General features: G+C 48.0%; 1 protein-coding gene across 1 annotated transcript in view; it reads left to right on the top strand.

The window, feature by feature from the left end:
- Positions 1-14637, top strand: part of CARMIL3 (capping protein regulator and myosin 1 linker 3) — a gene marked incomplete at its 5' end in the record, with an annotated part of 36410 nt that overhangs the window by 12568 nt on the left and 9205 nt on the right. The window contains 10 exons of the mRNA XM_083377265.1: positions 111-242; positions 1923-2036; positions 2256-2431; positions 5135-5222; positions 6073-6201; positions 7272-7335; positions 8785-8990; positions 10852-10964; positions 13228-13555; positions 13635-13769. Coding sequence (XP_083233391.1) covers positions 111-242; positions 1923-2036; positions 2256-2431; positions 5135-5222; positions 6073-6201; positions 7272-7335; positions 8785-8990; positions 10852-10964; positions 13228-13555; positions 13635-13769 — 1485 coding nt within the window. The remainder of the gene's footprint in view (positions 1-110; positions 243-1922; positions 2037-2255; positions 2432-5134; positions 5223-6072; positions 6202-7271; positions 7336-8784; positions 8991-10851; positions 10965-13227; positions 13556-13634; positions 13770-14637) is intronic.

The raw sequence follows: 14637 nt of genomic DNA, 5'->3' as shown, positions 1-14637 counted from the left end.
GCCCGAATGTCTCCGAGATCTCCAATGGTATCCATGGGGACAGACCCATCAGAGGATTTTCAGGTCCAGGGTGTTGAGAGTTAACACTCCCCTATCCTGTCCGTCGCTAGATGATGAGCCGGCTTTGTGTGCGAGTTCAGGAGGAATTACGGGTCCTGCGAACATGCTCTGTCCAGGACTCTGTCCAAGAGGAAGTCCTTTATGCCCGGAAGTTGATGAAAGAAGCCAAGAATTCCAGAGCGGTAAGATAAACCCTTTTCCTCAAGCAGATAGTTCTTGATTTACAACCATTCGTTTACAACGAATTTACCACGGCACTGGAAAAAAAGTAACTTCGAACCGTTCCTCGTACTTATGACCGATTTTAAAGAAGAGGTTGGATAGGGTTTGTCTGAAGTAGTATAGGCTCTCCAGCTTGAGCAGGGGTTACTGGGATAGAAGGCCTCCAAAGCCCCTTCCAACTCTTATTCTATAATCTGGTGACTTCAGACGTGTTGGACTTCAACTCCCAGAATTCATAGTGTCACCCATTCTCGGATCCCACGAATAGGGGAGGGGAAAATTGCTCGGTTGGTGGATTGATTGGCTGATTAAATACCATCAGGTTGGTGTTGACTCTCACCAACTGTAGAGATAGACCTTCCTCAACCTGCCTGGCCTTTTAGGCCTTCCAACGTTACTGCCGTCAGCGAGGAAAAATGGTCAGATCGTCTCTGAAAGCTTGTTCCTCTTCAGCAGGGTTTCTCAACCTCAACAACTTTAAGAAGGGTAGACTTCAAGTTTAAGAAAGGTGGAGTTCAATTTTAAGAAGGGTGGGCCAATTTTAAGAAGGATAGACTTCAACTTTAAGAAAGATGGAGTTCAGTTTTAAGGGTGGACCGAGTTTTAGAAACTTAACGTTAAGAAAACCAAGATCATGGCATCCGGCCCTCTCAATTCCTGGGAAATAGATGGGGAAGAAATGGAGGTAGTGACAGATTTTATTTTCCTGCGCTCCACGATCACCGCAGACGGGGACTGCAGCCAAGAAATTAAAAGACGCTTGCTCCTCGGGAAGAAAGCCACGGCAAATCTAGACAGCACACTAAAAAGCAGAGACATCACCCTGTCAACAAAAGTGCATATAGTCAAGGCTACGGTCTTCCCAGTTGCAATGTATGGCTGTGAAAGTTGGACCATAAGAAAGGCTGAGCGCCAAAGAATCGAGGCCTTTGAACTCTGGTGCTGGAGAAGACTCCTGCGAGTCCCTTGGACTGCAAGGCGATCAAACCGGTCAGTCCTAGAGGAGATCAACCCTGACTGCTCTTTAGAAGGCCAGATCCTGAAGTGGAAACTCAAATCCTTTGGCCACCTAATGAGAAGGAAGGACTCACTGGAGAAGAGCCTCATGCTGGGAAAGGTTGAGGGCAAGAGAAGAAGGGGACGACAGAGAAGGAGGTGGCTGGATGGAGTCACTGAAGCAGGAGGCGTGAGCCTAAACGGACTCCAGAAGATGGTGGAGGACAGGAAGGCCTGGAGGAACATTGTCCATAGGGTCGCGATGGGTCGGACACGACTTCGCAACTAACAACAACAATAACAAGTTTTAGAAGAGTGGAGTTCAAATTTAGGAAGAGTGGACTTCAGGTTTAAGAAGGGTGGACCAAGTTTAAGGGTGGACTTCAATGTTAACAAAAATAGGCCAAATTTAAGAAGTTTAAACTTCAAGCTTAAGTTTCAGAAGGATGGACCAAGTTGAAGAAGGGTGGACCAAGTTGAAGAAGGATAGACTTCAACTTAAGACGGGTGGACTTCAACTCCCAGAATTCCCCAGCCAACAGAGATGGCTGGGGACTTCTTGAAGTTGAGGTCTACCCTTCTTAAAGATGCTAAGTTTGAGGACCCACTCCTCTTAAAAATGGTTTCTCATCTCTTTCCTACAGCTCTTTCCCAGCCTGTACGAACTTGGGCACCTCTTGGCCAGTGATGGGCCCGTGCGGCACCGCCTGGAATCCATGGCCAGCGAAGTGGCCAAAGCCGTCGACAAAGAACTGCAGGTGAAGAAGACACCACAATCACCTTTCACACATTCATGCTATTTCTGGTAACAGGTCCTCCTGACGGCAAGTCCTAGGGACTGTAGGTCTTGGGGAGTTTGCGTGTCCAAATCAAGAGGGTCTTTGGAGGGTGTGAAGAACTCAAGGTGACCCCCCCCCCTCGATTTCCTTGCTCGCCTTCTTTCGACAACCCTGATGCGTGGTTTCTCTTTCTGCCAGATGATCTTGGAATCCATGGTTGGTCTAACCCAGGAGTTGTGTCCACACGCCGTCCAGGCCGCTGAAGAACATCACAAGATGTTGGCAGCCGTTTCGGAGCATGTCACCCTGCCCCGAAACTTTATCCGGGGTGCTTTGCTAGAACAGGCTGGCCAGGACATTCAGAACAAGCTCAAGTAAGAATTGGGCTGTAGATTAAAAAAGAAAGAAAAAGGGGGGAGGGGGGCTGTAGGGAGGGCTTATAAGAGCCGTGGTGTCACAGTGGCTAGAATGCAGAATTGCAGGCTAATTCTGCCCACTGCCAGGAGCTCAATTCTCATTGGCTCAAGCTTGACTCAGCCTTCCAAGATCAGTAAAATGAAGACCCAGATTGTGTATGTGTGTGTGTGTGGAGGGGCAACAGGCTGTAAACTGCTTAGAGCAGGCTGTAAAGCACTGTGAAGCGGTATATAAGTACATGCTGTTGCTACTGCCCTTCCTTCCTTCCTTCCTTCCTTCCTTCCTTCCTTCCTTCCTTCCTTCCTTCCTTCCTTCCTCCCTCCCTGCCTGCCTGCCTGCCTGCCTGCCTGCCTGCCTTTCCTCCTTCCCTCCCAGTGGTTAGAATGCGGAATTGCAGGCTAACTCTGCCGACTGCCAGGAGTTCGATCCTGACCGGCTCAAGGTTGAACTCAGCCTTCCATCTGTCAACGCTGCCAACATCGAAAGTTCTTGCTTGACAAGAGATGAAGAAGCAGCTATTTCATATGTCACACTTGTGTACTGCTTTAAGACATGGGTCTTCAAACTCGGCCCTTTTATGACTCATGGACTTCAACTCCCAGAATTTCTCAGCCAGGCATGCTGGCTGAGGAATTCTGGGAGTTGAAGTCCATGAGTCATAAAAGGGCCGAGTTTGAAGACCCCTGCTTTAAGAGATAGGGCTAAGGCTGGGAGGAGGAAGACTGTTCCTCAAGGCCACCTGAAATTAAAGAAGAGAAGAACTTGGCGGGTTGTCTAACGGAAGGGAAACTGATTCTACAAGTTAATTGGAGAATATGAGTAATGACCAAATTGGGAAGGTGGAGAATTGTGTTTAATGTATTGTGCAAGGGGGCGGAGATTTCAAGATTCCAGCTTCCTCCGAGCAAGCATTTGCCGGTGCATTAGGCTCAATAAAGGACTTTTAAGGTAAACAATGCCTCAGAGTCACTTGGAAAGCCCATAGGTCGGAAACTTTGACACCATCCTTCTGAGGTCGGTAAAACGAGGACCCAGATTGTTGGGGTGGGGGTGGGGTCAATAGGCTGACTCTAAACTGCTTGGAGAGGGCTATAATGACCTATAAAGCCCTAAATGGCTTGGGTCCGGACTATCTAAGGGAACACTTGCTGGCGGCATCAACTTCCCATCGTCCTGTGCGCCCCCACAGGGAGGGCCTTCTCAGGATACCGCCGGTTAATGAATGCCGGCGGGTTATTCCCAGGGGAAGGGCCTTCTCTGTGGGTGCACCTGCCCCATGGAACCAACTACCTACGGAACTTAGGACTGCCCCCGACCTTCGCTCGTTTCACCGGGACCTGAAAACTTGGCTCTTCGAGCTGTGTGGCCCAGACTGTGGGTTTTTTAATTTAATTGGGTTTTAGATTCACTTTTGGGGCTTGAATTTAATTTAATTGTTTTAATTGATTTTATTTTTTTGTATTTCATGGTTTTAGCTGCCCTGTAAACTGCCCTGAGTCCTACGGGAATAGGGCGGTATACAAATTCAATAAAATAAAATAAAATAAAATAAAATAAAATAAAATAAAATAAAATAAAATAAATAAAATAAAATAAAATAAAATAAAATAATAAAATAAAATAAAATAAAATAAAATAAAATAAAATAAAATAAAATAAATAAAATAAAATAAAATAAAATAAAATAATAAAATAAAATAAATAAATAAAGTGGTAGATAAGTCTAAGTGCTGTTGCTACGGCTACCATATCAAAGGTGGAGGCGGGTTCCAGATCCAAGGAACCAGGTGAGCATCTCACCTTGAGCCTCAGAAAACAAGCAGGTATTTCAAGAAGGCCTAAGGGAGGCAGGATAGCAGTCTTCCAATATTTGAGGGGGCTGTCGCAAGAAGAGGAGTGTGTGTGTGTGGGGGGGTTTTCAACCTATTCCCCAAAGCACCAGAAGGCAAGACAAGAAATAATGGGTGGACATTGATCAAGGGGAGAGACAACCTAGAACTAAGGAGAAATTTCCTGACTGGTGAGAAAAAATTAATCGTTGGAACGACTTGCCACCAGACGTTGTAGTTGCTCCAACACTGGAGGTTTTGAAGAAGAGATTGGACAGCCATTTTGTCGGAAATGGTCTAGGGCAGAGCTAGGCCACCTTGGCTCTTTTATGACTCGTGGACTTCAACTCCCAGAATTCCTGAGCCAGCCACGCTGAGGGGGAAAGGGAGAGGTTTCCAAGCTGAGCCATGCTGGCTCAGGAATTCTGGGAGTTGAAGTCCACAAGTCATAAAAGAGCCAAGGTGGCCTATTCCTGGTATAGGGTCTCCTGCTTGAGCAGGGGGTTGGACTAGATGACCTCCAAGGTCCCTTCCAGCTCCTATTCTATTCTATTCTATTCTATTCTATTCTATTCTATTCTATTCTATTCTATTCTATTCTATTCTATTCTATTCTATTCTATTCTATTCTATTCTATTCTATTCTATTCTATTCTATTCCTCCTACTCCTTTTTAAGAGGAGACTAGACAGCCATTTGCCAGAAAAGGTATAGGATCTCCTCCTCGAGCAGGGGGTTGGACTCGATGACCTCCAGGGTCCCTTCCAGCTCTGTGACTCTGTTGTCTTGCTATTCGCCCTCTGATGTTCTTCCACCCGAATTCTTCCCCAGTGAAGTGAAGCTATCGGTCGTGACATATCTCACCAACACCATTGTGGAGGAACTTCTGGAGGAGTTGTACTACGCTCACAAGAACCTGGTGAGGACAATCTGTGCTTCTTTCACACACCCCTCTCCCCTCCAAGTGGAGCCACATCCCTCACTTCCATGTCAGGACTTTATTCCGATTTGGGGCCTGGTGCCTCAGCCTTTCAGAATCCCCAGTTGATCTTGCTTGGAGTTGGGAAGCTAAGCAGGGTCGGACCTGGTTGGTAATTGGATGGGAGACGTGAGGAAGTCCCGGTGTTGGTGGCAGAACCCCTTGATACGGGTAGTCCTCGGCTTCCGACCACAACGGAGTGGAACATTCCTCCTGCTAAGCGAGACTTCTGTTAAGCGAGCTTTGCCCCATTAAACGACCTCTCTCACCACAGCGAATCCCTGCCGTTTTTAAGTTAATAGCACGTTTGGCGAGTCTGGCTTCCCCATTGACTTTGCTTGTCGGAAATTGGCAAAAGGGGAATCACGTGACCCCGGGATGCTGCGACCGTCATAAATATGAGCCAGATGCCAAGCGTCTGAATTTTGATCACGTGAGCACGGGGATGCTGCCACGGTCGTAAGTGTGGGGAAAACAGTCATAAGTCACTTTTTTCAGCGCCACTGTAATTTCAAACGGTCACTAAACAAACTGTTGTAAGCCGAGGACTACATATATATAGTATATATATGTGAAGTATACACACACACACAAAAACACATAGAGTGGTGGGATGCAGGCCTGGGCCTCTGAGGCCTAGAACAGACTTCCGGAAATGGCATCCATGCACTTTATATATACATATTTAAACCCCTCCCCCTTGTGTTTAGCACTGGTACTGCAGACCTGTTATCAGGATGATCCCAAGCTGATAGCCTCCATCTTTCTTCTCTCCTCCTTCCAACCCCAGGCTCAACACATCACCCATCTCCACCGACTTTCAGACAGTCAGGATAGCGCGATCCTTCCCGAACATCTGGGGAAACCTCAACTCCAGGGACCGAAAGAGTTCACCGACCACGAGCTAGATTCCAACATCGTAAGAGGTTCCAACTAAACTCTGGCGAGATCCCCGGTTTTTGCAAGTCCTGCCCTTGGGCAGACTTTAAAATAGAATAGAGTGGGAAGAGACCTCGGAGATAATAATAATAATAACAATAACAATAACAATAACAATAATAATAATAATAATAATAATAATAATAATAATAATAATAATAATTTGGAAGGGACCTTGAAGGTCTTCTAGTCCAGCCCCCTGAGCCTATATCAGTTCAGACAAGCGACTACCCAGTCTCTTCTTAAAAACCTGTGATGGAGCGCCCACGATTTCCGGTGGCGAGCTGTTCCACTGTTTAATTGTCCTTGCTGTCAGGAAGTTTCTCCTTAATTCCAGGTTGCTTGCTGTTCCACTGGTTAAGCGATAAGCTGAAGCATGACCGACATGTTTCTCTCGTTAGCTCTGGGTGGGCTCCTATTTAAGTGGACAACCGCTTCAATACAAGCCAGCTGTGTGCAGCGGCAGCAAAAAAGGCCAAGACAGTCCTAGGCTGCATTAACAGAAGGATAGAATCAGGATCATGTGAAGTGTTAATACCGCTTTATAAAGCCTTGGTAAGGCCACACTTGGAATACGGCATCCAGTTTTGGTCACCACAATAAAAAAGATGTTGAGACTCTAGAAAGAGCGCAGAGAAGAGGAGGCTAAAACATACAAAGAACGGTTGCTGGAATGGGGTATGTCTAGTCCAGTGAAAAGGAGGACTAGGGTTGACATGATCACAGTCGTCCAATTCTTGAGGGGGCTGCCACAAAGAAGAGGGGGGGTCAACCTGTTGTCTGAAGCACCTCAGAGCAGGACAAGAAGCAACGGATGGAAACTCATCAAGGAGAGAAGCAACCTAGAACTAAGGAGGAATTTCCTGACAATTAACCAGTGGAACAACTTGCCACCAGAAGTTGTGGGTGCTCCATCACTGGAGGTTTTGAAGAAGAGACTGGACAGTCACGTGTCTGGAATGGTAGAGGGTCTTCTAGCTGAGCAGGGGGTTGGACTAGAAGACCTCCAAGGTCCCTTCCAACCCTGTTATTCTGTGTTCTCTCCTGCAGGACACCATGGCGATCAAAAGACAGAAGAACTGCCGCAGGATCAGGCCGGTTTCTGCCTTCATTAGTGAGTGCAACAACAACTTTCATAGCCGCCGTTCTTTAATCCAGAGAGGTCGGCCTCCACTTAGAACCATTCGCTTAGCGCCCGAAGTTTCAACGTCGCTGAAAAAAAGTGACTTAGGACCGCTTTCCACACTTAACCACTGCTGCAGCATCCCCGTGGTCACCTAATCAAAATTCAAACGCTTGGCAACTGGCATGTGCTTAAGACGGTTGCAGTGTTTTAGGCTCCCTGTGATCCCCTTTTATTTATTTATTTTTTTATTTTTAATTCCATTTATATCCCGCCCTTCTCCGAAGACTCAGGGCGGCTTACAAGCTTAGCAGTAGCCTTCATTCTATGTATATGCCTGCTTATTAGGGCTTTCACACACCCCCTAAGCGGCATTATTACAAAGTCAGCTTAATTGCCCCCAACAATCTGGGTCCTCATTTTACCTACCTCGGAAGGATGGAAGGCTGAGTCAACCTTGAGCCTGGTGGGACTCGAACCTGCACTAATTGCAGGCAGCTGGTGTTACTTAAGGAGGCATTAGCCCACTGCTCCACCAAGGCTTCTGACAAGCAAAGTCAACGGAGGAAGCCAGATTCACTTAACCACCGTATTGACTAACTTAACAACTGCGAAGATTCACCGAAGGACTGAAATCCTGGGCGCCTTTGTGGTCGTAAATTGATGGTTACCTTAAAGAAGCTGTAAAATACTGCGATTAATCTTGGTCAGACTTATCCTAATTGATTTCCCGAGACAACTCATTTGTCTGCTTGTCTGATAGGGCGTTATTGTTCCTGTAAATTCTGCTTTAGCTTCCAAATGGGTTCAGTGAGCTTCCCCACTCAGTGCAATAGTAGTCCTTGGACTTACAACCATTCATTTGGTGACCGTTCAAAGTTACGCCGGCACTGAAAAACACGACTTGTGACTGTTTTTCACACCTACGACCGCTGTAGTATCCCCACGGTCATGCAATCAAAATTCCAACGCTTGGCATCATATTTATGACCGTCGCAGCGTTTCAGGGTCATGTGATCCCCTTTTGCAAACTTCTGACAAGCAAAGTCAACCGGGAAGCCAGAATTCACTTCACGATCGTTTGACTAATTTAACAACTAATGTGATTCCCTTCACAACTGTGGCAAGGAAGGTCACAAAATGGGGGCCAAGCTCACTTCACACATGTTTCACTTAGCGACAGAAATGTTCTTGCTCAGTGGTGGTTGTAAGTCAGGGACTATCTGTATCCGGGCAACAAAAATGGGTTTCGAGCTTAAATCAGCCCTGCACAAATCCCCCATTTTTTTTCTCTTTGGCCCAAAACGGCCAAAACTACCCATTGGATATGCTGGATTCGTTCAGTGGGATTCACTGAAACGACCCTCGTAAAATGGAGTCCGGTCACATGACGCCTCAACTTATGACTGCAATGACTTAACGACTTCTCTCCACTTGCAGGTGGATCGGAACAGGACAGTGACCTCACAACTGCTAATATGAGCTCACCTCTGGGGTGGATCGCTCTCGTGGGCAACACTCCCTACCCCTATTCGCACAGCGCCTCCTTCGATGAGTTTTGTGAGCTGCCCACAGACGGGACTCGGCTTGAGCACCGGACGTGCGGCAGACCCCGGCCACCTCGTTCGACTCGCTTCCGCTCCAGCGTGAGTACCTTGTCCAAAGTATCTCCTCCTTCTCCCGCTTGACCGCGTGAAGGGTTAATAGTCCCAAAGGTGCTTTTTTCAGAAGGCAACTGCACTTCCTTGTTTTTGAAGACGTTTCACTCCTCATAAAAGAAGCTTCTTCAGCTCTGACTGGACGGTGGGGAACGGAAGGATTTATACTCCTTGCAGGCAGCTGGTCATTTGCCTTCCTGTAGAGAGCCGTTGAGGCCACTTGGAGGTTTGTCTGTGTCCTCGGGGGTTGCCAGAGTGGTGCAAATGGGTGTGGAGTGTGTGAAAAGGTCCTGTAGCCAAAGAACGTAGCCTCCAGCGTAGTCATTCCATATGTCGCAGGAATATCGGAAAAACCTCAGGAGGATGTTCAGCCAACACAACATGCGTGCACACTTCGAACACACCAATACACTAAGGCAGAAACTTGTCCACCCAATGGATGAAACACCCAGACACAAACTGAGCAATGTGGTATATGTAGTACAGTGCAGTGACCCATGTGCAGATCATTTTGAGAGCGGGCAACTAAATTTCATTTTTCATGCGTGTCATTGTGCCCACAGTAAAAAAATGACAATAAAGGTTATCTTATCTTAAAACAACCACTTTGCAAACTCACGGCACCACATAGGAGAACAAACTCATCAGGACCAGATTTAGCCGTCCGTCTGCCTTTAAAAGAGCAAGGCCGCTCTTTCGAAGACAGCAAAGTCCACATTCTGGACAGAGTGGACCGCTGGCTTGAAAGAGGGGTCTGTTGTGATTCAGGGTCAGCCTGTGCTCCCAGCAGCTGAGTCCGATGAATCTGAGGAGGAGGAGGGGTTTGGAGAGCCTTTGGTGTCGGAGGGAGGCTCTGATGCACTGCAGGACTCTCAGCCTGGCTCCTCCAGTCGTGTTCCTCACGAGGCTCAGCTGTGTGGGTAGGAGGTGACGGACGCAGAGAAGTCACAGATGAATCTGTTCAGAGATGCTAGAAGCAGAAGGCAATCCAGCAGAGCAGAGCAGAGAAAAATCAATGAGGCCACTCAGTGAGAGGAGGAGAAGGCAGTGAGAAGCCACGCCTTGGGACTGATAATAAAAGGGGAAGGTGTGGACGGGGCTTGTTGCTAAAGGCAACCGTTTGGAGAATATTCTAAGGGAATCCTGCTCTGTTCTGGCTACTTCTGTTTAACTCTTGTTTGTTGAGTCTTGTTTGATATGTTGATTCATTTATGGAAGGAAATGTTCTGTTGCTTTTTTGTTTGAACTGTAAATAAATTTGGGTTGGGTTTTTCCAGCCTACTGACTGTAAAAAAGGAAAAAAGGGGTTGTCCCTGACACACAAACAGGGCCGGTCATAGGCTGGAACAGAACAGGGTCAAAGAGGCCATATCTCGGTCAAAACTGAGCACCCCTCCCTCAACAGAGGGGGAGGGACACAACACCAACTATCTCCAGTCTACCACACGGTCCTTTCAGCAGTTCCAAGAAGGCTCCACGCCCATTTGCACCACTCAGGGGACCCTCCAGACAAACCTCCAAGTGGCCTCCACAATCCTCTAAAAGAATGCAAACGACCAGATGACTGCAAAGGAGTATAAATCCTCTCATTCCCCACCATCCAGTCAGAACCTGAAGAAGCTTCTGGGACGAGAAGCGAAACCTCTTCAGAGAAAAACACGGACGTCCAGTTGCCTCCTGAAAAAAAAGGGCCTTTCGGATCTCAATCCAGCTACTTTCCAGTCTTCCTCCTCTTTCCTCCGTGGGTTCTCTTTTAATTCCATCTCCCCACTCATCCACCCATGCCCCGCTTAATCTATGGGAAGAATTAACAGGTCCCAGGTTTTTTTTTTCCTTTTTTCTTTCCCAGAACCGACTTTTTCGTTCCCTGGAATCCAGAGAACAGGAGAACGGGATGGTGCCCAGACTGGATGAGGGTCTTGATGAATTTTTCAACCGGAGAGTCCTAAGCAACACAATAAGGTGAGCCGAGCACAATTCTCTCTAGGACAGAGTTGATGTCATTCAGTTGGGCAAGAGAAGCCAAATACACAGGGATGGGATAGGGCAGGGGTAGGCAACCTTGGCTCTTTTATGACTCGCGGACTTCAACTCCCAGAATTCCTGAGCCAGCATAGCTGGCTCAGGAATTCTGGGAGTTGAAGTCCGCGAGTCATAAAAGAGCCAAGGTTGCCGACCCCTGGGATAGGGGGTACCTGGCTCAATAGCAGCAACTGTGAGAGGGATCTCGGAGACCTAGTGGACAGTCACTTCAATATGAGCCAGCCGTGTGCTGCAGCAGCCAAAAAAGCCAACACGGTGCTAAGCTGCATTAACGGAGGGATAGAATCAAGATCACGTGAAGCGTTAATTCCACTTTACAAGGCCTCGGTAAGGCCACACTTGCAATACGGCATCCAGTTTTGGTCACCACGATGTAAGAAAGATGTTGAGGCTCTGGAAAGGGTGCAGAGAAGAGCAACAAAGAGGATCAGGGGACTGGAGGCTAAAACATACAAAGAACGGTTGCAGGAATTGGGGATGAAGAGAAGGACGCGGGGGGGGGAGGACAGGATAGCAGTCTTCCAGTATCTCAGGGGCTGCCCCAAAGAAGAGGCAGTCAAGCTATTCTCCAAAGCGCCCGAAGGCAGGGCAAGAAGCAACGGATGGAAACCAATCAAGGAGAGAAGCGAACTAGAACTAAGGAGAAACTTCCTGACAGTGAGAACAATTAACCAGTGGAACGACTTGCCACCAGACGTTTCGAGGGCTTCATCGTTGGAAGTTTTTAAGAAGAAGATTGGACAGCTTTTTGTCTGGAATGGTATAAGATCTTCTGCTTGAGCAGTGGGTTGGACTAGAAGACCTCCGATCTCCTTTCCCACTCTGTGACTCTGTCTTTGCTAAGATCAGCCGGGAAGAAAAACAGCTTCCAATTTCTTTCCTGCTCTTACAGTATCTTTGAATATCTCCCTAATGCAGCTAGTCCTCAGCTGACAACAGTTCATTCAGCGGCCGTCCGAAGTTACAACGGCACTGGAAAAAGTGACTTACTTACTTACTTACAGGCTTTTCGCACTTACGACCGTTGCAGCATCCCCCCGGTCGCCTGGTCAAAATTCAGATAACTCGGCGATTGACTCATATTTATGACGGTCGCAGAGTCCCGCGGGGAGAGGGGCCACGCGATCCCTTTTTTTGGCGACCTTCTGCCAAGCAAAATCAACGGGGAAGCCAGATTCGCTGAACAACTGTGTCCCTAACGTAACAACAGCGGTGATACACTTAACAACCGGGGTGGGGGGGGGGGGAAGGTTGTAAAACAGGACAAAATTCACTTATCAAATGCCTCACTTAACAAGAGAATGTTGGGCCTCCGTTGTCGTTCGTCGTGGACTTACCTGTATTTTATTTCTATCATTTGAGTATTTTTTTAAAAAAATATTGTAAGACGGTCGGCCAATAAATTGGACGGATAAAGGGAAGGAGGGAGAGAAGGAAGAAAGTGTTGGGATTCCTCGCCAGCCAGCGGACCTGACAGTTGAGTCTGAGGAGGAGGAGGAGGAGGTGGAGGAGAAGGAGGAGGAGGAGGGGCATGGAGTGACATCAGAGTCAGAGGAAGGCTCTGAGGAGCTCCAAGACTTACAGTCGGATGAGGAGCCCGGCCCCTCTACTTGCGCTCAGGCTGAGACACAGCTGTGCTGGGAGTCTGAGTTGGACAGTGATGAAGCACAGCTGGGAAATATCCACGATGCACGAAAGTGCCGGCAAGAGAAGCGAGTAGGACAGAGGAATGCAATGGGGTGGCTCCAAAGGAAAAGGAGAAGGCATTAGGAAGCCACGCCTGGGCTGAATAATAAAAGGGAAAGTGCGGGAGGTGCTGGTTGCCAAAGGCCACCGTTTGTGCTGAGGATCGAGTTTCTGTGGACTGTGTTTGTTTGCCTTGGACGTTGATTCGGGTCTGTGAATAATAAAAGGGGATTGTTTTTTCTTGCGGTTTCCTGCCTGCTCGTTGGAAGAGGGGTTTCTCCTTGTGAGCGTAACAAGGACTCACATAGGCTGAGACAGAACAAGAAGGAATGAAAGAAAAAAGAAGAAGGGAGAGAAGGAGGGAGGGAAGCATCTCGCTTAGCCATAGAAATTTCCGGCTCATTTGTGGTCATAATTTGAGGACTATGTATGTATCTTACATTTCTCTCCAAAATCACTTTCGGCTCTCTTAGTTCCCCGTTTCTCTCCTGCACAGCTATCCTCGGATATCTGAGAGCTGTGTGGTACGGCCAGGCCTGTCCGATTCCCTCCCACCTCTACAAAGGAAGAGGAAAAAGGGCCTCTTCCATTTTCGCCGGTACCGCAGCATCAAGGGAGAGCGAGACTCCGACGATCTGCCCACCAATCCTCCCCCGCCTCCTCTGGGAGGGGAGGACACGAAGCCCTTGATGTACTCCGTCGCCCACGAGAAAGACTGGAAACTGGACCAGGACATTGCAGGGGGAACAATGCTGCTTCCGGGAATGGCGACCGCAACAGCACCTGGAAGTGGGGTCAAAGGCCTCCCAGGCCGATCTAAACAGGTAAGGAAATTTAATTCTGGGGTAAGGGCTGGGACGTGAAAGACCCCCTTTTTAAAATCCCCTTTCCTTCCGAAACAAGATTTCCACTCCTGATTCAGAGAGGGCATCGACGGACGGGCGGAGGACCGAGTTCTTGCAGCCGTCGCGTGTCCAAGGAGTGCCACTGCCGGGAATGGAACGTGCGAAAGGGTGGAGCTTGGATGCTAAGCTAGAGGTAATTCTCCACCAGGGGAAAACACCCCATGTGAAGAATAAAACTTGCCATTGGAATAAGAGAGGGGAGGTGTTGCTTTAGAATGGATTAGATTAGGGATATCAAACTGCCGACCCACGGGCCGGGTCAGTCACGCAGAAGCCATGCCCACCCCAGCTCCAGCAAGGGGGAAAAAAGTCACGATACATAACACATAACGTGATGCGGCAAGTTTGACAGCCCTGGGTTAGATGGAGAAGCGAAACCTCTACGATTCTGCTGAAGACCGCGAGAGAGCCTGAAACCTCCCCAAGGACACCGCAGCAGGTGTGGAGAGGAAGCAGACGGTTCCCGTAACAAAGTGACATTGTTTACACGGACTACGCAAGAGGAGGAATTATTGTTTCATTCTACGAACTGGTGTCTGGGAACCTCGGAGTTAGTTTCGTTTCGACATTGTCGTGCCGTGTATTCAATAAACTGGAAGATTTTTGGAAACGGAAAGAAGCCGGAGTTTGGTTTGGATTCACGAGCTGGATGTTGACACCCCGATTCTGGGAAACCAGGAACGGGGACCGTCTTTGCCTTAAGTGGACAATCACTTTAGCATGAGCCAGCCGTGTGCTGCAGCAGCCAAAAAGGCCAATGCAATCCTAGGCTGCATTAGCAGAGGGATAGAATCAAGATCATGTGAAGTGTCAATACCACGTTATAATGCCTTGGTAAAGCCACACATGGAACACTGCATCCAGTTGTCGTCATCGTGATACAAAAAACAACAACGATATTGAGGCTCTGGAAAGAGTTCAGAGAAGAGCAACAAAGATGATCAGGGGACTGGAGGTTAAAAGATACGAAGAATGGTTGCTGGAATTGGTTATGTCTGGTT

This window comes from Vipera ursinii (genome assembly GCF_947247035.1).
Source record: "Vipera ursinii genome assembly, chromosome: Z".
Taxonomy (NCBI): Eukaryota; Metazoa; Chordata; class Lepidosauria; order Squamata; family Viperidae; genus Vipera; species Vipera ursinii.
This window is presented reverse-complemented; position numbering and strand designations above follow the sequence as displayed.